Here is a 23,732-nt window from a genome sequence, read left to right on the forward strand (position 1 = left end):
GATGATTTGATGACCAAAACCTTGCCTGCATTATTAATGTGCTTGCCTTATTTTCAGTATGCTGTTTTTTCAGTATCCTAATAGCGAGGGAAAAGTTTGTAGTGTGTAGCCCCCACCATCTTTTTCTTTTTCTCGGTGATAAAAGGAAAGGGGGCACCGAGCCTCCCAATCCAACAACTATTTTCACCATTATGATTGCAATTGTATGTAGTTTCTGGAATCCTAGAGTAATAGTTAGGATTTAGGAATAGGGTAAAGTAAAATAAGTGAATAATTTTTTCTGATTTTGCAAGTCTTGTTATTCACCTAAATAATGGTTTGTGCTGTTATGCATATTAAAGCTTTTTAATAATTGTCTATTTAGCTACAGAGACAGACCAAAACTGAGAATGAGATTAACAGTTTTGGGTTAAGCTTCAGAATTAGCAACTGAAGTGTGTGGTAATAAAAGTAGAAGGCGCCTTCTAATTCAGCTAATAAAGATTATTTTGTAGTTGATTTTAATGACCATTAATTGCTTAAATCCCACTTCTGCTCATCTTACTCCCCGGAAAGGAATTATTAAAAATTAAACCATTAAAGGAGGAAAAAAAAGTGTCTAAATTGAAAGAAATTAAAATTTTGAAATTAAAGAATTACACAATATCGATTTTTAACTTAATTAGTCCCAAAAAAAGGCCTCCTTTTACTAGTTCTACATGTGGTGTCTTTGTCATCACTGATGTACTCTGATCATAGTAACTATCTTCAACAATACCTTCTCCATCCCCTCCCCTCAAGAAAAGAAATGGTGCTGATAATATACATAAAAATAAAATAAAAAGATGACTCTGAAAAAGACATAATTGCTGCCTCGTGCTTCCCGTGATCTAATCAAGATCTCCCTCAGAGCATGAGGAGCACTCAGAAGCAATGATACAAATAAACAATACGAAAGTGATAACTAACAAATACATCTATAGATGAAACTATGAAACACACCCTTACATTAATCAATGTAAATAAATGTTGACAAAGCATTATTCAAACTTATAAGAAAAGTGGTAAATTAATCTCACAAAGCTAAAACAGGCAAAAGATTTTGTCTTTTACTACCTTTCACCCATCTTTTTCCCTAAAAAAGTTTCAAGCCAGTTATAAGAAAAAAATATGAAGAGCTACTGCCTAGTATTTACTGCAGGGGTAAACACACAGCAGAAAAAGTCCACAAATTTTTTAATGCATAGATGATCAGATAAAATAATTTTTTCATTCAATGCATTTATTAAATACTTTAGACATTTTGACAAAGTTGGCTTGAGAATAATGGCGAATGCTATTATTATTGCCTGAAGTGAACTTGATCTTCAATATAGAAGTGTTTCAAATTGCAACTTGAGAAAGATGACAAGAAACATAAAGGTAAAGCGTGTGCACCTAAACAAGATTAAGCTGATAAAAATAATTTCTAAACAAGGAAACAACTCAAACAAAGGTGAGTAAATGTGCACCAAAAGAAACGAGTGAGTAAATGTGATGTTGAACAAAGCATGTGAGTGGAACTGTTGTGATTAATTTTTCAATTCATTTTTTTATGCATGGTGGAGAAAGCATCTCCCTCTTCTCTAATGGAACAGATGTCAACGGAACAGAAAAACCAACAGCAGTGATTAAAAAGAATAAAGAGTAATCAAATGAAGAACAAAAGGAGGTGGTTGTGGTAGGTCAAAGGTTGGTCACAAGTGGGGATCCATGTCAGGATTTGCTTTATAACTATGGTTTAGTTGGTGCAAATATTGACTAGAGAACCTACATATGCTTAATGAAACCACAAACAATGAACGACAAGGGAACCATAACACACCAACATTTCCCTTGTTAGTTTGTTTCATTTCTTTTGCAGCTCACATCCTAGCCGTGCAACATGTTTATGTTTCCCCCTTAATTATTACCCAAATTAATCATACCACTATGTATTGATATAATATGATATAATTGACCAATAATCTTATTTTTAAACATATGCTTAGAGATTTTGATCTTTAAGTTCGTGCATATGAAAAAATATCATAAATAAAATATCAATATCCTAAAAGAATTAGTCCCGACTAAAGGATACCAAGTTCATTCAAGCCGCATCACTCCATGAGATGCTAATTCTTCCGTCCCCTGGTCATAAACTGAGGTAATTTGGGTATAAAGTGAACTCATTGAAGCTAGTAGGGTATTAGATATAATTTTTTTGCATTGTCTACTTTTTATTAAAGTTGTATGATCTGGAAATTAAAAAAAATTGTCTCAGTCATCATCATTAATATTTAGCATTTACTTAATCATTATTAGATTCTCTAGTACAACGAAATTGCTAAAAAAAAATAATGTATTTAATGGTGATTTATTTTGAAGTATTTCATAGTTTTAACCCACTAAAATTTAACATTAGATACACCTTTTTTTTATTCAAAGATCAATTCACTTTAGAAAAGTTTTTTCCCAATAGATTTACTGCAATTTAAGTGTATGATTCTTACTTAAATGTACTTTTAACAATATTTGGTATGCTTGGCCCAAAGAGAGTTAAAAAGTTAAATGTTATGGGGTCAAGTGGTCTACTTCTGGCTGTGTCTTTCCATTTCGAATTGTTTGTCGAAAGAGTCAAAAGCAGGCATGAAAGACCGAGTATGAGAACTGAGAAGACCAACTTAACTAGGTTGTAATATTAATTCCATTTTGTTAAGTACTACCTGCTTAGATATATAAACCTCACGGAAGCATTTATTTCTAGGGCATTCCTTTGTGCATCCAATAATTGTGTTGGTACATCAGTAAATTTTTATTTTTGCTTTTTTATAAGCTGATACAGATGGGCAAATTCGTAAGTTTTTAATATATATTTAATGCATATGTAAATTTAGATAATAAATTTTATGATAATTAATTTTGATCTAATAATTAATTTATTTACATATATAAATTTTTATGAAACCTTTGATTTTTATTTACAATTTATATATATAAACAAATTAATTATTAGATCAAAATTAATTATCACAAAATTTATTATCTAAATTTACATGTGCATTAAATATATATTAGAAATTTTATTGTTATATATAATAACATTAATTATTTTATAACGTACTTGACCTATTAACTCAGTTAGTTAGAGCATTATACTAATAATATAAAAGCCATAGTATATGAATCTTAAGATTATTATTATTATTAGGGTTTAGTAAAAAAAATTAAATTATAAATTGTCATCTATGATAAAAAAAAATTTATAGTAAGTAATTGGTTGGTAATGTTTTGTCAAAAAAAGGTTGATAATGTATTTTTTTACATTAATAATAGGAAAAAAAACTACAAGTTTTACAAAATTAAAAAATAATAAGTATTTTCATTTTTTTATAAATTAAAATGTTTAATTTGTTTAACTTTGAAGAATAATTTAAATATTTCCTCATAAAAAGAAAGAGAGAGATACACAATGCTGGCACACTGGTAACATGCACGAGTGCGAACGTTATACAACAGTTCTTGATTTGAAAATTAATAGTTATATTTTCTGAGTGGAGTTCTATGAGATGATTTATAGGGTGGCTTAGTGTCAACTGTCAAGCTATTAATAAGTGGCTAACTTTTTACCTTGTAAAAATTGAAAATCAATAAATTAACTTATGGATTGAACATCGGGTCCTAGCCCACATGACCTTGCGGACATTTGGGACATGCTAGGTGCACCCAGCAACATTGATGGTGCACCCAGCAATTAGGTGAATGGGCAAAATTGTCCTTGTATTAAAAAAATAATTCTTTCTTTCGGAAGAAGGTTCTTTCGGTAGAACTATTTATTCTATCAGAAGAACTTTTTTATGGAGAAGTTACCGGAAGAAGTTCTTCCGGTAACTTCTCCGGAAGAAGGTTCTTCCGGATGAACAATTTGTTCTACCGGAAGAATCTTCTTCTGGAGAAGCTACCGGAAGAAGGTTCTTTCGGTAGAATAAATTGTTCATCCGGAATAACCTTCTTCCGGAAGCTTTCCGGAAGAAGGTTCTTCCGGAAAGCTTCCGAAAAAATGTTCTTCCGGTAGAACACAAATTGTTCTTCCGAAAAAAGAAATTATTTGTTTTAACGCAAGGACAATTTTGCCCATTCATCTAATTGTTGGGTGTACCAACAATGTTGCTGGGTGTACCTAGCATGTCCCCAGACATTTTAATCAAATTATTTTTTTTATTCATTTGTGTTATTTGGTTATAGCTAACGAGGGTTGAGGCTGAATGTGATGGCCTACCCACTATAATAATGGTCTAGAGAAGACTCCCTACTTGTAACTTGTAAGAATAGAAGAAAACGCATGAATATATGAAACCTTTTTTTTTAAACACATATCCTCCATTGAAGGCAATCTTATTCGAGGCAAATAAAATTATTATGAGTGTAGTTGCGTACTCAAAACTTGAATTCGAGACTCTAGTTAAACTCAAACAATTTTATGTTAATTGATTCATATGCTTGGTGATAAATATATGAAACCTTATAAATTATGCTTTATCATTAATACAATAAAAAATCATATCAACAAAGGCTAATTTAGTTGGTAAAAACCAGATTCATGTTCCACAGTCATGTGAATTTAAATTTCACTTTCAATATAAGAACTTCGGTGAGAGATATATAATTACATTTGTATGCATTTTTAAACCTTGATACACACCTTAATCCTAATAAGTCATCACCTAAGCCAGAAATTACAAATCATCCTTAGACATATATATTCACATATAGTATACTAAATTAACGTCATTGAATTTATTTACACATGTAAGTATCTTCAGCACGCACTTTTTAAATTAAGTACAATTTTAAAATATAAAACAAAAGAAAAAAATTTAAGAGAAAAGTACTAAAAAAATTATAGGAGATATGTGCATAATTAAAATAAGAGGAGGCCTCTTAATAACCTTTTTAATAGTTTAATGGAAGTATTTATAACCACTCCTTAACTTTTTCTCATATTAAAATGTTTTTAAGTAGATGAACTAAATTAAAGGCCTATTGGCTCTTTTATATTTATCTAAGCTCTTAATTAATAATATAAGAATTAATTTAACATATCAAAATATTCTTATTAATTTTAATTTTATAAAAATATGCAACATATGCCCACTCAAACCCAAAAACTAATGTTGAAATTACAATTGCAATTAGCAAGTAAAATAGTGCTTAAAGAATTGTTGTTTGTGTTTGACAAATGTAATATTACTTAAGCAAACGATCTCAATAGTTTATTAAAAAAAAATTAAAAATCTAACAAATCTATAGTTATATCTGTATGCAACCAATGCAAGTGTCGTATTTTATTTTTTGATTTAAATATATTTTTAGACCTTATAATTTAATGTTTTTTTTATTTTTTGTCCTCGTAAAATTATTATTTTTTAGTTCTTCCAAATTATATTTGTTTTGTTTTTAGTCTTAGGACACTTTAGGTAACACTTTGAATAATAAAAAAAATATTATCTAAAGTGTCTTAAGAAATAAAAACAAAACAAACATAATTTACAAAAACTAAAAAAAAATTATAAAGATAAAAAATAAAAAAAAATACTAAATTATAAACACTAAAAATATATTTAAGTCTTATTTTTATACATGTAAGAAATAAAGACAAATACCCGTGGTTTACAACAGGTCATCCACCCACCTAAGGACTAAGGTTATAAGGATGACTTAGTGATAAAGGGAGGAGAGGAGGGGAGTTGCAAGTTCAAATTCATCCACTAACAAAAAAAAATAACAATTAACATTTGCTGATAAAAAAAAATAAAAATAACACACATTCTACTCAACCAACTTAGCTAGTGAGTCTTAATATATGCAATTATCTTATTGAAATATAAGTTGTTGATTTAGTCCTGATAAATAGACATTTTTCCTTTTTCCTCTTAATTCACTTTAAAGAAATCAGAAACCTCGAATTGTGTTTAGAATTGAGTGGACATGAGCTTCTTTTTCAATACATGTGTGTTGCAGAGTTGCTTGCTACACAGCTAAGATCCACCCTTTTATGGCAACTTACATGCATCTGTGTCATCCTTTGGTTTGAATTTGCCAAGCTTTTCAGCAATAGTTCTGCAACGACACTGGTTTCCTGGCCGCTTCACATCGCCATAAACAGCCATCTCAATTATATCAAGCTCCTTATCTGATAATTGATCAAAAAAACATTATGCTACTAGAAACATGATGATTACTCAGAAATTTGAGCACTATACTATTTGCTTGTAAACCCTTTACCCATAAGTATTTGCGTGGAAATTGTGATTTAAACAAACAAGTCATTAATGGATCACCTCTCAGCATCAGCTAGAACAAGATCCTTAGTTAACAACAATTCTTCTAACTTGACATAGTGGACAAACTAGCCATCCTAATAAAAGTCAGGAAGAGTGTCTGACAATCAATCCCCTAAAGATATATCTTAAAAAATATTGCCAGCTAATTTTGGAGATCTTCATAATCAAGGTTGGCAATTTACAGTTACTAGCAATGGATTGAAATAGAATGAAGAGTTGGCTTCAAAATAGCATTCTTGGAAGAAAAAAAAGTATCATCCATCCATGACCAAATTCACATGTAGAACATAAAAGGAAACTAAGAAAAGCATGAATAGAGAATTTCAGCCAAAAAAAAAAAATCATTATTTATTACAAAGGTGGAGCAGTCTATAATTCGTAATCCTTGTAAATCAAATGAGATGCAAGCGAAAGCACCTAAAGGTGCAATTGAAGCACATGAATTTTTAAAGCATTTAGTAAATGTAAATCCATCCAATCTGAGCAAGGAAGATGTATGTTAAATTTTTTTATTTTTTAGCAGAAACTCTTCAATGTGTAATCTATAAATTGCAAAAGCCAGCAATTGAAATAAATTATGATTACGATCATAAACTATAACATTTTGATTAATAACAGAAGAGGATTGTGATTTTCAGTTACTAAATAAGACTAGCATTTCGTTTCTCTATTATGAACAGTGTCGAGTAAAGGAATCCCTAAAGCCAAGGATGGGTAAAATGCATGTCAGGTGAAAGAATAAGAAAGTTGAATGCAAAGAAAGACAAACAAAGAAGCAAACATACCAGTAAAATTAACCTCACAAGAGTAGTCTTTCAATTGCTCCGAATCAATGTTATATTTGTCCGATTTGAATCTGTTAACTCTTGATTGAAGTATTTGACAATTATCTGCAGTGGACTCACCACCTACAATGTACCAAATAAGATTAATTATCAAATTACCAAATATCAATTCAAAAGCACAAGTTTTTATCCCCATCCAGTATCTTCTTTTTTATCTACAATTTTCTACCAGTTTCCATTTAATCAAAACAATTGAAAAGGCTGATACCACATTTTATCATTACAATTAAGCTCTATTATATTCAGTCATTGTTCTCTTAACTCAAAATACGATAGAAGAGCAATAGAGTAAGCAAATGAATGGGGGATAAAAATGGAACCTTTGGAAAAGGGAATAATGTGATCGTACTCGTAGCAGAGGCAGCCGATGCAGTTGAAGAAACGCTTGCAGACAACGTTACCGGCGGCGTCTTTGCGCCACCTCTCAGGGTGACGGCCGGGGACGGTATCAGCCTTGCCCCAACAGATGGCCTTCGCGTTTGAGTCGAAAAATCTGGGCCTTTTCTCGCCGTCGCCACGAGAACGTTGTGGAGAAGAGGAACTCATCCCTTCCCACTTTACACTTTACAGGGAGAAGAAAAAAGATCCAGTAACATTAAGGATGCACTATGCACCAAGAGAATTTGCTATAGTAATTTCTAGTATGAGTTCAATCAAACAAAGCTTGATACAGAAGATAAAAATAAATTCATAAGAATGTGTGGGTTTGAGAATCTTCAAACATGTCTTCATGTTCATGAACTCTCAAAATTTAATTTATTAAAACTTTTCATTAAAAAAACTAAAAAATTCTAGTGTGTTGCTAGATTTCGACACCAATGGTTAAATATACTAGTATTTTGTAAAATTTGATAATGAAATGCAATAAAAAATTTAAAATAGAATTTGGGTCAATTTTTCGAGAACTAAAATGTTATTCAATTCTTAAAAATTTCTAATTAAAAGAAGTTTCATATGCTCTAACGAGAGAGTTCTAGAAAATATTCACTTTCAATCATAAATTTTGACATGTATTGAATTTTATAAGGATAAAAGAAGTAAAGGATGAAATGAAAAATAAGGAATAGTAATTTCTTATTTGTATATTATTATCTCTCAGGTCATTATAATATAATATTGACTTTATTAATAAAATCCTCAAATGATTTGAAATGCATAAAAGACCTACTAAATAAGTTTATTCTCTAATCCCATATTTAGTTATCTATAAATAAAATTTACTCAATAAAATCATAACTAACATTTCAAGAAAATCTTTGATATTAATATACGTGATGTAATGTTTCACTTGCAATGATTTATTAATAATTAGTATTAGTATGTTGATTTGCACTCACACAACAGTAATTGTTGTGCATGTATATGGAGTGATGACTTAATTTTTACATCTCTATTAGACGAAAATATATGTACTAGAGAGCTGAAATTATATCATCAATTTATTCAAGAAAGAAATAAAACGGAGAGCCAAAAAAAAGTAAATAAATGAATATTTTTTTTTAAAAAAACGGCCAAAAGAAAATGAATGTGTTGGATCAATGTGGCACAAAACTAAGACGTGATCTCCCCAAAAAAAAATTAGGGGCTTTCTCGTTTGTAAAGGTGAAAATGCACCACCTAAAATATCCAAGCATGTGTAAAATTCTGACCTTATAGCTTGGCAACATGTGACTATAATACCTCTGAAGTGCCTCCCTAAACCTGCGACAAACCTTTTTTTTTCTCTCTTCTTGGCAACCAACCTTGTTCACATCACATATTCAACTTAGTCTCTACCTCACTCCACCAAACCTGCCTCCATTGCCACGAACACAAGACACATAACACCACCAATAAATGTGAACGTCACATGCGTAACACTAAACTTGTAAACAGTCCTTTGCACAAACACCTCTACAGGTTTATATCATTTTTTACTTTTAGTGTCAACTCATTCATCCTTTTCTCTTTTCTTTTTTCATTTTCCCTGAATAGAATATTCCAATAGAGTAAGCATGCTGGAATTTGAACTACTAAGCAAAGAGGGCAGAATACAAGAATAACTGCTAAGAAGGTTGATAGAATCTTTGAGATAAATAACTGTTTTTGATCTTTTTGATTTTCTGCGTATGAGTTGGAGGAATTGGTTGTAGAGAAAATATGACAGAGGGAGAGAGAATAAAGTGAATTGAAATAGATAGATGTGGAATGTGGAGATTAAATATGTATGCGATGCGATATGTCTGCTTCAAAGTTCACACTTTCTGCAAGCAATGCGGGGATTAAGTGTGAACTCATGCAGGATCCTTTATTTTCTAATTTCTCATAGGAACAGTTTATTACTATATGCAAGATCTTAAAGTTTAGTAAGCTCTTTTGTTCTGTAAAAAAAAAAGGCTCCTTTGTTCTGTCAAAAAAAAGGCCCTTTTGTTCTGTAAAATAAAAAAGCTCTTTTGTTAAATTTAAGCCGGATTTTCAAATAAACGGCCACGACTTTTAAGCCTTTTTTTAATAAATAAAACTAACTAAAGTGGGTTTGCATTATAAAGAGAACAAATTTTCGGTTTAAAAAGTGCATGGAGGAATAGTTTTACAAACCTGATATTGGTTCAAAATAATAAAACGATTTATGGTTAATATTTAGGTATAGAAATTTGTTTGAATACCAATAAAACAGTTAAAATACTCACTTTTTTTCAAACCAAGGTATAGAAATAAAATCCTATTAACCAAATGTGATATCACCAAAAACGATTATGGGTAAAGGTAACTCAGTTTGCACACTTTGATTTGGATGGCTACAAATTGCACACTATACATGAACTAAAAGTACAAATTGATGAACAAATCACAGGTTATATCTGATTTAGATTTGTCAAAAAATTGTTGACTTTTTCAACCAAAACCAAAGTTACTCTGCGATCATCAACGAGTAACTTTGGATGCCTACAATTATAACTTTGATGGATTAAAATTTTCATAAACATACTTTTCCTATGAAGGTTACCAAATAAAAAAACTCAACTTTTACCAAAATTCATTTTGCAAAAAAATCATTCAAAATCAATTTCATAATTGCTCACCCAAAAGTACAACAGTACGAATTGTGTCTGAATCTCTGTCTTACACAATTGGTTTATTTGCATCAGGTCTGGTAAATGCGGTATCATGTGCTATTAGCATGTAAGTTTTCATCAATGCAGGCAATGAAAATCTCATCATATCATACCAAAAAAAAGCTTCCCACAATAGACTCCTCCTTTATAATAAAATAACAGGACAACAAAGAAAACCAGAAAAATGTGATAATAGTTTCTGTCACCACATCCATAAAAACCATTGTTAAGACTAGTCTGACTAGAATCTATACGCCAGGTCTTGAACAAACCAATATAAAAGGCTTACAAAAATATCTTTGCTTAAATAGAAAATAGAAATAACAAGCAACAAGCACCAAAAGCTAGTTCTTTGGCCCAATATCCTTGAGGGCACAAATCTGTTCCTCACCCATAGCAGACATGACAGACACAACAAGATCCTTGCCCTCAGCAAATCCATCCTTTATCTGTGCAAATAGAAAGCATTGATTCACAACCAATCAGAGAAAATATACACAAACAACAACTTCATTGTCAATCCAAAAAGAGGGGGAAAATCATTAGAACTGTGCCAACCTGAGTGAGCAGACTCTCATCAGTGGGAAGCTTGAGGTCATCCTTAGTGTTACCATTTTCAGTAAGCAGACTCAACTACAATAGTAGCAAACCCATGTTCAGATTTCAGAACATAAAAAAGCAAGGGCTAATTACTAATCCACTATAATAATAATAATAAAAGAAACATCAACTCACAAATCCATCCTCAGCAATATCAATGAGCTGGTAATCAGTACGATTCACATGAGGAACCTGAAAAGAAAAACAGCAACATAGGAAAAAACATGGGGCAGGTTGAGCTACTATTAAGAAAGCAATAAGACAGAAAAATTATATAAAAAATAATATTAATTAAGAGACATGCATACATCGCAGTTGTGAGAAGAGGGCACAATATCCTCAAGTTTCTTGGCAGTGAAAATATCAATTCCAACAAAGTGACACTTAGCGTGACCGTGCTTTCCAGTTTTGGAAGTCGAAACTTCCACAACCTGTAAACAAAAAATATATAAATAAAAAGAACAAATCAACATCCATAGATAAATCAAACAGAAGATTCCAACGAATAACCAAAAAGATTAGGGGAAGAGAGTGTGGATCTAAGAAGCGGAATGAAATCAATTAGGGTTTGAAGAAGGGATTTTTGACCTTGCAGGGGCGGCCTTTGATGACGATGTAGCCGTTCTTGCGGATGGTACCGGCTTGCTGAGGGTAGGTTTTGGAGGCTCCGGCGTCGGCCTTGGACTCGAAATGGTGCTCTTCGTCCGACATGATTGTTGATTCAATAGATTCAGAAGTGGCGGAGAAGAGCGAGTGAGCAGACACAAATTACAGATATCTGCGTCTCTATAATATATTCCTTCGCCACCTCACTAAACCTATCCAGCTAGGGTTTCGGGTTTCTTTTTTCACCGTTCGATCTTGCCCATCTGCGTTAGATGGACGCTATTATTATTGGGCTTCGGCCCAATAAAATACAAATTTTACCTATGATGTATTTTTTTTTAATCTAGATTAGGGATATTTTAAACATATTTGTCTTAACTATTTTATTTTCCATCTATTTGTAAAATTAAATTAATACTAAGACATTTAATACATAGCACATTTTCAGTGCACATTTTATAAAATATTTTATTTTTCATGATTAAGCATTGGTGAAAAGAAAATAAATTTTAATTATTTATAAAGTATTTCAATTTTTACATTTGTTTCTTGATTATGATACATTAATTTACTATATTTAAAAACTTTATTTTTGAAAATAAAACATCAAATTCAAAAAATAAAATGAAAAATATATTTTTACTATTTTTATTTTTATTTTTGAAATTAATTAAATTCAAAATTAAATAACATTTGTATTTTTTTAAGGAAATAATATTTTTATAGTTAAAACTGCTTGAATTTGTGCATTCACTCTCTTTATATAAAAATTAGAATAAGTATACAAAGTTTCAAAATTAGAATAATACATCTATAAGGAAATAAGACATCTAATCTAAATCATTTCTATCTTTAATGAAAGCTTTTTGTTTTAACAAGAGTATATTCAGGAGTTTTTCATCAATGGAATATCTTTTTAAGTTTTTTCTTAACCTTTTATTTCTCTCATTCTATATTTTTTTAATTTTTATTTCTAAAATAAATTTTAATATTTTTTTTAAACTATAGTAGTCAAAAACAACTTTATCTCATAATATAAATTATTTACCATAAATTTAAATATAATTTATATATTCAAAAGTATTTATTATAAATTTTAACCGTATAAAATAAATATTTATCACATGCATTGAAATGGCTAAAACACTAATTTATTATATATAAGAATTTTAATTTTTAAATAAAAATATTAGATGAAAAAAGTATTTTGTTTGTCTTTTTTATTTTAAAATTTGTAAATAATTAGAGCCTAAATAAATTAATATTTTCTAAATGAGTTTAATGTTTATATAATGACGTGTAAAATTATTTTATACCGTTATCCAATCACAAGTCACTATTTAGACTACTTGAGGATGATTATTTTAAAATTGAATTAATTTATCATATATGATGAATTGTAAAATTGCTTAAATTAATTGGAGAGGATAAGTCATAACCTTTTTTTTTCATGTAAGTTAGCGTGACATCATTGTTTGTTTGTCATGTTGAAAGGCGCAGCAAACTTCATATCTCGCATTATGGAGCGATTGAATGTGAAACATCACCGACCTATACAACAATTGTAACCATAAATTCACAGAAATTACTGTTAATTTTGATTACAAAGCAAGCTATGCTCCTAACTAACATCTCATTGAAGCAGTAGCCAAAACTAATAATACAATTTTTTTTAATAAGAATCTTTGTTTGCCAGTGTTTTGGTAATTAGTTGAAGGTTTTAAATATAGGTTGTGTCGTGGTTTTGTCGCGTTTATTAATATTACAGTAAATCGCAGATAAATACGATCGATGTTTAGGAGTATATTCTTATTCAGTGATATGTTTTCACTTTCAGTAATTTTCTTGTAGTTTTTGCTTGAAAGCTCTTGAGCATTTACTGAGTTGTCTGGCTTACCATCCAAGATAGAGACACTCTCTATAGTGTTTAAAAATTAAACATGATTTTCCTTCCTTTCATTAAGAGAAATTTAGAACTGGTAAGGTAGAAGGAAAATGGATAAAGCTCTCACTAAACTGGGTAGCACTTGGATCTCCAAGAAAGCCAAGGCAGAGATTTCCCACATAACCGACGACCTATCAGTATGTCTCTCCGTTTCTCACTCAGCCTTTTTCTCTATGTCTGAAGTTTTTCTTTTGTTTAGGACCACATTCAAATCTTAAATTTCTTATTGCTTTTGAGTTATCTCTATTTTGGGTTAATGACTTACTTTATACAGAAATGCTATAACTACAAGATTTGGTGCAATATATTTGAACCTCTTTCTAGTACTCTCATACTCATATAATCATATTACTTGCCTCTGTGTTCAATCTGTACATCCCCATTTGAAATTAGTATATTCCTTGTTGGTAGATATTCCTTGCTCTTTGTATAACTTGTCACACAGGCAAGATCTGAGAATCATCAATGAAAAGGGTATAAAAACCTAGAAAATGATGCTTGAGAGTATGGAATTAAACTAGGATATTATCATCGTATTTAAAAATAAATTCACATGAATTTAATTGGTAATTAACTCGGAAACTTTGAGGAAATCAAAGAGTGCATTTGTTCTGAAAAGAAAGTGAATCTATTTCACCTACATTTATTGTTGATATCATCCCACTGGTCATGAGTTTAATCATGCTATCAGATAAATTTTTTGAACGGTCCTGATAACGACTAATGATATGAGAACCAGAGAGAGGTGATTGCTCTTTTATTATTATTTCAAAATTTTGCTCCAGCCACAAACATCTGAAAACTTGCTTCTACAACTTGAAGAATAAAAAATTATTATCACTATGAAGAGTGAATCAAATTAAAGAGTTTGCTGATCTTGGTAAAATAGAAAAAAGATGTAACTCAGAAGAGTCTTAGCCTTTTGTTCTTCCTGTTTATGTAAATTGATTTGTGTACAAAAATGCTTATACCGTGCTTGCAATTTCAGTCTCTCTCAAATACTGTCGAAGAGAAGGCAAAGCTTTTCATCAACAAGCTCAAAGGTACCTAGTATTTTCACAACATTTTAATTTGGACATGTGTTTCGAGGGTGAACAAGTTATGATTTGCAAAATCTTTACCTAGGCTGCTTTCTTCTCTTGCTAAGAGCTAATAGCATAATTTCTAAAATAATCTCTGTCTAAAACCTTTTTATTAATTAAAATTTACGTGAATTCTACTGGTTTTAGAATGAGATCGACAAATGAAAAATAGAACCCACATATTATGTGATATTCACATAATTTTACCACAATAAAAAGTGTATGCCAAATAAATGTTAGAAAATGTTTCAGTAATGTTTCTCATTAATTTATCTTTCTTTTATAGCCTTGCACTCGGTATTTGCCTGATTGCTTCATATGAAAGTTAACCTTCTAATTTCAAAATCGCCTAACACTACCCTATAATATTTTGCATTTTATAATAGTCTGTCCAATTTCATTTACCCCTTTCTTCTCATGCAAATTTGGTACTCCTGAAAGAATTAGCCTACCTAATCTTTCTGTATCATCTCAAACTATAAAACTATGCGACTGGTGACCCGTTGTTATCCCCCCAAATTACTCATTGTTTGGTTCCTTTCATTTGGTGGCATCATGATTCTCAGATTGAAAACTTGAGATAACTGTCTCTTTTTGTTTTTTCGAACTCAACTCTTCCAAAGGCTTGCTTAATCTTAAATTAGCAATAATTTAGTGACATAATTTCTAACGTCACTGAACACTGAGGACAGAAAATTTCTAAAAAGGTTACATTTACAGAAGTTATACAAGTAAAGAACTACACTTTTTCTTTACATTTGATTCATATTAATATTTTTTTACATAAATGTACATTGGTTCGAATGAGGACTCAAAAATACTAATATGTGAAATTTTATCTTTTTCCACTTGTCAAACTCTTTTTCTATATAATAATTATAAATTTTCTTTAAAAGAAAATCTATAAAGTTAACCATTTCAAATCAAAGTTGGGAGAAAGGATGGCAAAAGTAATGAATAATGAAATTAATAGGTGTAGATTAGTTGACAGAAGAGACCTGAGTTCAGTGTAAAATACATACCTGGAGAGAGACCATAAACTTTAAATGTGACTAAATCTCAAACCAAATAGTTAATTAGGTGGTTAAAAAAAAGTAATGAATAATGATAAATGGCAAGAACAAACAGAATAACAATTGATACTCTTTTGTTCTGTTTTTTGAATGAATAGGTAAAACCCAGAAAGCCTTGCCAGATCTCCTTCGAGAGTACAGCATTCCTCCGGGTCTGTTCCCCCGCAACATAACATGCTACGAATTTGATGCATCAAAGGGAAAGTTGATCGTGTACTTATCCTCACCCTGTGAGGTGTGCTTCAAGGACTCATCCATTGTGAGGTATGCAAATCGTGTCAAAGGAACATTATCAAAGGGGAAGCTCAGTGTTACAGATGGAATGAAGACCAAGGTTCTTGTGTGGGTCAAGGTGACTAGTGTTGTTGTTGAGAGTTACAAGTCTGACAAAGTATGGTTCACTACCACCGGAGTTAAGAAATCAAGGCCCAAAGATGCATATGAAATGCCTCGTGATGCTATTAAGGTAGAAGAATTTTGAGGCACTTTATAATATATGGTATTCCAGTTCAATTCGCTCATGATATGCAATACATGGTTACACTATTAGACAATTGTTTTTTTGTTTTTTTTTTTTCTGGGTAAGTTTAGAGGAGTTATGGTGTTACAGTTGACAAACACATTTGACTTTGTGACCTGTGATGTTAAGAAAATTGTATCCAGTGAGTTTGCAATTTCAATCAAGTTACGATGGTCATAAGTATATAAGACTAATTGCACTTTCTATGTTTGATAAAAACTAATTTATAAATTAGCTGAAAACTTATAAAACTATAAGGTAGAAGTTGAAAAGTTAAAAATTTATAAGCTAGTTAACCTAAGGATGATTTGTTTTAAAAATTTACAAAGATGCGACCTTATTTTCCTTATATTCCATGAAATTAATAACTTGTGTCAAACGGATTCATATTTTGATTAGCTAATTTTTATAACAGAGTTTCTTTTTTTTATTAAAAAAAATCAGTTTATCACCATTAGTAGTTTTTCATACGGGAGCGAATAAAAAATCTATTAAAGGGGCCAAAATTTGTTTCTTCTTTCTTTGTAATTGATTAAATATTTAACTTTTAATAAATAATATTTTTCAAAAAATTAATGAAGAAAATATAATAAAATTAACATTATATCTTCATTTAGTAGACAAAATTAAGGATTATTTTAAGTTCATATGTAAATATAAAGAATTAAAATGAAAATTTTTAAAATGTGAAATACAAAACAAAAAAATACAAAAACATAATGGATCAAAATAATATTTTGGTCTAACGATTTGATCAACTTATTATGAATGGTTATGATGTATGTACTTTATCCTCTCAAATGCAAGTTGAACTTTAGAGGACGTTTAAAAAATGAATGAGGACATTTTAAAGAATTCAAAGATTTTTATTTATAAAATAATTTGTATATTTAAAAAAATTGTTATAAATTTAATATACTCCTATAATAGAAATATGAATCCTAACCTTGAGTAAGGGCATTTTAAGGGTTTTTTTTTTATTTTAACAATAGCAGTTTTAAGAATTATACTAACCTCATTAAGTCATATATCTTATACAAATCTCATATGTTGATTGTATATATCTTTAAATGTAACTTTTTTTTTCTTTATTTTGAACTTTTTAAATATTTTTTAAAACAAAGTATCAATAATTTAAAATAATTTTGTATTATGATATAAATTATTTATTATAAATCTAAAATATAATTTATATTTTTTGGATTACAATGTTATAGATATAAAATATTCATTAATTTTACCGATAATGAATTTTCTTCAGAAACTTAGTTGGCTATCCTTGTAAGATTTTTTCTTTCAATGACATTTTTTTTTTCATTTACAACACTCAAACTTAAAATATTATTTTGAAGATATGAATCCAATTCCACTTTAACTAAGGTAATATCGGTAAAACATAATTTATATATTCAAAAAATATTTATTTATTACAAAATTTAGCTATAATATAATTTGTATATTTAAAAATTATTTTTATATTAAAAAATTATAAATTTTATTTATATAAATAAAAATTTATCTTATAGAATGTATAGGCTAAAATACAATTTATATAAAAGAAATATTTATTTTAAACAATGCACAATGTAAAATATTAGTTGGTTTGTTATTTGTCTGTCAAAAAAAAAGTTGGTTAGTTATTTTAGGTGAATGATAGGGCAAAATAAATCTGTTAAAAACTAAAAGGTAGTTGATTTAGTTATGATATATATGATTTTTTTAAAGAAAATTTTATATTGGATTCTTATTTGTTTATAAAGATAACATCACTATAAAAATAAGTTTTGCCATGTTTTAAATTATCCTAACTTTAGAAAATGATTGCTGTAAAAAAAAAGGAACTTTAAAAAATGATTACTTTTCATAAAAAAAATGGTTATAGGTCTAGACAAAATAGAATAATTAAATCACGTTAATTTACAATTTTTTAAAAAAGAAGGGTATATATTTCATGAACAACTAATGAATAATGCATTACTTGTTGAATGGCATTCAAATGATAAAATAATTTAAATACTCAAACATACCGTTCCAATATAGACATTATGATTTTTAAAATAACAAATCTTCTCATTTTCTCATTCTATATAATTATTCTCGTTTTCTGATTATCTAGAAGGAATATGCAATAAATTATTTTAGCCCTTATAAAAGTTATAAAAAAACTGAGTTATAAATCATTTTCTCACGAGGTAGGGCACAAGAAAAAAAAACCATATATAATCTTAATCGATTAGTTAACATGTTGGTTAACCATCTTAAACGATGAATTCGCTTATCAAATGATCTATCTAAGCTATGAAAAAAATTATTTAACAAAAGATATAAACAAATTCACAACCTATTTTACACGCAAGGATAAGTTTATTTACTTTTAAAATAATTCATATTAAAAAAATCTAATTAATGTTATATTAAAATCACTCTTGTTTTAATTTGTAACAAAAATACTTAATTAATAATTACAGTTTTATCAGTTAATCAAATATTATGATTAAATTAATAATTTTTATAATTAACATATTAATAGTTTAAAAATTATTTCATAAAACTAATTAATACTGGGCTTTAATCACGGACAAACAAAGGATTGAAAGGAATGCTACACAGTACAAACTACACTCGTCCCACACTCCATATAGTCCATATACATTTCACAATAGCACGTGAGCCATAGAGACGATAAAAATAGTGTAGAAATTCAGATGGCCACAGCATAAACCAACGATTTTTTTCCTTCTACCCGAAGATTCCAAGAACCAAAGAGGAATAATTCTTCGACGGCCATGCTCCATGACAAGTTCACTGCATTGTGTTATCCGCAGCAATGCTAATCCCCATTAATACAATTTCCAACATGACAAGTTAACTTTCATGTTTTTGTCTCCCTTCAACTTCATCCTATCTTCTCTCTGCCTTTTTCTTCTCATTTTTCTTGCAACCTTACCTCGTAGTCCTACCCCCGAGTCAGGTATCTGCTTATCTTCTCTCATACTTCTCTTATTTTTACCACAGGACCTTACATTTTTCCACATCACGTACATTGTTTTTTATGCATGTATCTTACATATTACTTCTAAACATATAATTGATCTTTTACCCATCTGCATATAAAATAGAGTCATAGAGACATACCATTAAGTTGTTTTTAAGTTCATGTTTAATTTCCTAGTTGTTTGATGCTCTCGATGTTTACCATGTTTGACGGCATATCTGCAACATATGTGTCTTTTTTAATATCACTTCTTGTATTTTTTTTTCTCCTACGTTCAGTTTGCAAAATCATGGGTAGTGAGATAGATACTAAATCAATTGAACCGGTCCGGAATGCCGTTTCTTTGTTTGGAGATAAAAGTGATCAGAAGAAATATCAAACTGCGAGGAGTAAGGTAAGATAAGTACAGAACAGAGTTTTAAACGGATGTTAGAGTATCTTAATTTAGTTTCCTATACAAAATACAGTATCTATATATACACTTGACATTATGACGTTTAATTATCAGTCTCATTCACTCATGTAGATTTGATCCATTAATATCAGTGTAATTTTCATGAGATATCGATATCTTAATTCATGATTTTCCTTTATTATTTTGTTGGTCAGAGTGAATGTGAAAAAGAATTTGAGGAGTTGACCAAGGAATTGGCCAACTGCAAAGTACAATTAGAAGCAAAGCATGCTGCACACATGCAATCACTTCTTAAGCTGGAGCACAACCAAAAGATGATTAATGAGTTGTCTACCCTGCTGAAGAAATCTGACCTCGAAAGAAACAAGAACATGAATGAATGTTCAGATTGCAAGGCTCTTAAAGATGAACTAGAGTCCAAGGTGAAAGAGATGGCTGATCAGAATTTGGAGACTGCAAAGGTCCGGGACCAGCTTTCACATGTTTTAAGTGAATTGAAGGCCACACAAAGGGAGCTTCTTAACAAAGAAACAAAACTTGTTGCTGCTAGAGATTTAGAACTGAACGCTTTGAAAAATGCAAAACAAATGGAATCTGCCTTGGAGGCCGAAAAGGAACAGAAAGAAGAACTCCTGCAGCAAGTGAAGGAGCTCAATGAAGTTATTTACGATTCAAAACTAGCTGCCATTGAATTTGAGAAAGAGAAGTTAGCTATATTGTCTGAGAAGGATGAGAAAATTGAGTTAGCAACAAAAGCTACTGCTCAATTAGAACAACAGTTAAAAGATATGAGAAAGCATGTAGAAATGCTACAAGGATTACAAAATCAACCAATGGATAAGTCTACACTGGTTGGTTCTCTTCCTTTGGAACCTATGCAAGCTAATGAAACACTGGTCATGGAACTAAAGGAGAGAAAGACCATGGACCAATCTGTGTACATTGAGAGACTAGAAATGGAATTGAGTAAGTTAAAACAAGAGCTTACTATTGCAAAGGAAGAAAGAAATTCCTTGAATATTACTACTGAATCACTCAAAAGTGAGTTACATGAGACTAAAGCAGCCCTAAACATGAACAAGGAGAGTGACATTGAAGCACAGGTGGAAATTGCATTGCTCAAATCTCAGCTTCAGGAACATAGGTTGGCTCACAAGAATGGACATGTTACTGAAGTTTCCAAAGCTGATCGGTCAAAGGCAGAAGCTGAAGAGCAAAATAGTGAGAATAACAATGACAGTGTCACAAGCAAATCCTTAGTTGAGAAGAGAAATGAAGTTCAAGGATCGGTAGGGGAAGTTGGAAGATTTTCAGAGTTAGCATTGATGAAAAGGGAGCTGGAAAATGCATTAGTGAAAATTTCTGAGTTGAGGGCACGTGCAGAACAGGCTCTAAGCAGGGCTGAGTTTGCTGAGAATGCTAAAGCAGCATTAGAGGACAAAATAAGGAGACACAGGGAACATAGGCAGAGAAGGAGGGCTGCACTTACTGCACTTAGGGAGGAATCTACCCCTAAACCATTTAGTCCTTCCACATCATATGGAACACCTGGAACCTACCAGCCCTTAGGTAAGGTTCTGAATATGAAAATGTGAAAGTTCAGCTCACATGTAAGTTATTACCTGTTAATTACATTTACTTAGTGTTCCTGCAATAGTTGTTGTATCTAGAGATGATATCAGGTTTGGTCTTATTTTATATTGCATTATTCTTATCCGAATATAGTACTATGTATGAACAATGATACGAGATTGATGGTTCTGATTCTGGCAATAGTACACATTGAAAGATGCATGCACTCGTTTGGTGATTCTAAAAGATTATACAAATATATATATTTTTATTCAATTGCAAGCCTTTTTTTAGATGACGACAACGGACATAAAACTTAAAACTTCTTGCAAACTATATAAATCTCTCACCACTAGGCCGATCATAGTGCATTTAATTACTAACGGACTAATGCAATTTTTTTTACTATAACTATGGAACCTATAGTTTATTAATCAAACTCTTTTCTACATTATTTGTACATGATATCATTTATTTATTCTCACTATTCAGTATTGAAACATGGTTTTTGTTTGTGTAATATTACACAGATACAATTTTTTTTCAATCAGTTCTATTCGTTTTTCTTTTTTATGGGTCTAGTAATTGCTGTGAGAAATGTTAGAGACATTCTCCGTGACATTTTCTTTCTAACACTCTATAATTGATTGAAATTCATTGAAAATCACCAATTTTGGTTAGTTAGTTCACTTAAGTTTTCTCTCGTGATTTAGAAGTGAGACATATAAAAATTGAAAATTTTTAATAAATTTTAGTTAGTGGAATATCAAAGAGAATATCATTAACATTTCTTATTATTTTTGTTTCTGGGTGTGTTACAATTATCCCAAAAGGTCTCCGCGGCTATGATCCAATTGCTTCAGGTGTGGTTTGGAAACACAAGAATGTTGATGATGAGAGCTGGTTTGGGGGTTGTTTATTTCTGTACTTCCGGAATTGCTTCCTTCCCTTCCCATATTGCTTCTAGAATGATCATTTCAGAAGTAATATGAGAAGTACACGAAGTAATTTGGAGAGTGCAAGAAGCAATTGCCTAGTTTGGGTTTAGTTGGCCCAATAATAAAAAATAACTTATTAGAACGGTTGGGCTCAGTTCTCATGGCCGAACTGTGATGGCCTAGTTAATGGGAGCACTTAACATCCTTAATATCCCGTCCCCTCCCAAAAAAAAGTACCACCCATGAATATTGGAATGATGGAAAATTATCTTAGACATTCTTAAAAATAGAGTTACACAGTGAAAAGAATTATTAATGCATTTCATTTTCCTGGTAAAGTGACCTGCAAATGCTTTATTTTTGTTCTTTTTAATGATATATTGAATCTAGAATCTGTTCTAGGTTCCAATCTCATGATAGCCATTTGATCTCATGTAGGTCTAAGTTTCGAGTTTGGGATGTCTTACCCACGTAGAATTGTCCAAAGAAAAATCTAAAGTTGTTTTCGATGTATTAGTATTTGTGGGACGCTAGATTCCTGAGATGAAATATAGCATATACTGTTAAAAGACACGCTTTGCATTCCTCGTCTTGGGTCCCTATTTGACAAGGAAAGGCAAAATAAGCGGCATGTTGCAATACATGGACTTTTTGTTTTCAATTTCCACAAGCGTGTGCTGGTCAACTGCACATAATAGACCAGTTTAATCAATTTCTGCATTCATCTATAGTTTTCTACGACATTTCAGATTTCACTCTTCAAAGTTCAAAGTAGATTGTTCCCGAAAGAGGGGGAAAAATCTTGAACTCAATATTTGTCTATTAACGTATTTAATGAATGCCCGGAGCTAATATATTTTTCAAACTTTTATAGAAGTACCCATTTCGTCTATATGCTTTGTTTTTAGAAGGAAATAAAAAGATATACCATACTGCAGTAAAAAAAAAAAAAGAAGAGGGGACATGACATGGTTAGACGTGTACGCATGCTATTTTTCATTTGCAAGGCCAACAATTTAATGCAATAAATACTACATTGCACGTGTGGGAATGTATGGTATTATCTATTTTTTTATAGATCACAAATGTCTTTCTTAGAAGGCATTTGTGTCTGAATCATATAAAATTACTATAACAGATTAAATTCTCTTTATAATTGTTTATTTAGAACTCAAATTCTATTACTTCACTAGTTAAGTTGTAATAATACATTGATTGTTAAGATTTTTAGTTTGTTAGAAATAAACTCTATAAATAAGTGCTTACACATAATCATTGTATTTTTTTAAAATCAATCAATTACACTCTGAGCTACTACTTTTATGGTACTCCTCTTTTGTTTTAGATCTATGATCTCGAGCCACATCAATTAGGTGTTACATGTGTCTCTTCTCCCTTTTATATATGTGTTAGTATCATTGTTTTTTTACCGTTAAAAAATGATTTTCGATAAAGTATTAAAATTAATCTTTCAATAAATTATTTTAACTAAGTGTCAAAATATAGTCTCTTGATTAATTATATGGTGATAGAAAAAAAGAAAAATGGTCTCTTTCTTCTAATATAATATGAGATTATGTTTATTAAAAAAAAAAGGTGTAGATTTCACTGCTAACAAAATGACATACTAGCTAAGAATTCCAGAAAATAAATAATAATGTTAAATTTTATTATAATCATTACTTATTGACCAACATTATATATT

The 23,732-nt window shown here is 30.3% G+C and overlaps 4 protein-coding genes across 4 annotated transcripts; 2 read left to right on the top strand and 2 right to left on the bottom strand.

The window, feature by feature from the left end:
- Positions 1-5,742: 5,742 nt before the first annotated feature.
- LOC100775923 (HNH endonuclease domain-containing protein) lies at positions 5,743-7,928 on the bottom strand. Its single transcript, NM_001255919.2, has 3 exons — positions 7,507-7,928; positions 7,127-7,249; positions 5,743-6,190 (listed from the first exon to the last, which is right to left on the bottom strand). The coding sequence occupies exons 1-3, from the start codon at positions 7,730-7,732 to the stop codon at positions 6,051-6,053; spliced, it is 489 nt and encodes a 162-aa protein (NP_001242848.2). The 5' UTR covers positions 7,733-7,928; the 3' UTR covers positions 5,743-6,050.
- Positions 7,929-10,405: 2,477 nt separating this feature from the next.
- Positions 10,406-11,765, bottom strand: LOC100820467 (eukaryotic translation initiation factor 5A-2). The gene is made up of 5 exons (XM_003549642.5): positions 11,470-11,765; positions 11,190-11,312; positions 11,017-11,073; positions 10,840-10,914; positions 10,406-10,730 (listed from the first exon to the last, which is right to left on the bottom strand). The coding sequence occupies exons 1-5, from the start codon at positions 11,590-11,592 to the stop codon at positions 10,626-10,628; spliced, it is 483 nt and encodes a 160-aa protein (XP_003549690.1). The 5' UTR covers positions 11,593-11,765; the 3' UTR covers positions 10,406-10,625.
- Positions 11,766-13,439: 1,674 nt separating this feature from the next.
- On the top strand, positions 13,440-16,121 carry LOC100776470 (uncharacterized). The gene is made up of 3 exons (NM_001255035.2): positions 13,440-13,569; positions 14,421-14,475; positions 15,686-16,121. The coding sequence occupies exons 1-3, from the start codon at positions 13,483-13,485 to the stop codon at positions 16,066-16,068; spliced, it is 525 nt and encodes a 174-aa protein (NP_001241964.2). The 5' UTR covers positions 13,440-13,482; the 3' UTR covers positions 16,069-16,121.
- A 2,664-nt stretch (positions 16,122-18,785) lies between these two features.
- LOC102665346 (spindle pole body component 110) lies at positions 18,786-21,335 on the top strand. The gene is made up of 3 exons (XM_006600641.3): positions 18,786-19,078; positions 19,381-19,496; positions 19,712-21,335. The coding sequence occupies exons 1-3, from the start codon at positions 18,982-18,984 to the stop codon at positions 21,110-21,112; spliced, it is 1,614 nt and encodes a 537-aa protein (XP_006600704.1). The 5' UTR covers positions 18,786-18,981; the 3' UTR covers positions 21,113-21,335.
- Positions 21,336-23,732: the final 2,397 nt, after the last annotated feature.

This window comes from Glycine max, chromosome 17 (genome assembly GCF_000004515.6).
Source record: "Glycine max cultivar Williams 82 chromosome 17, Glycine_max_v4.0, whole genome shotgun sequence".
Lineage (NCBI taxonomy): Eukaryota > Viridiplantae > Streptophyta > Magnoliopsida > Fabales > Fabaceae > Glycine > Glycine max.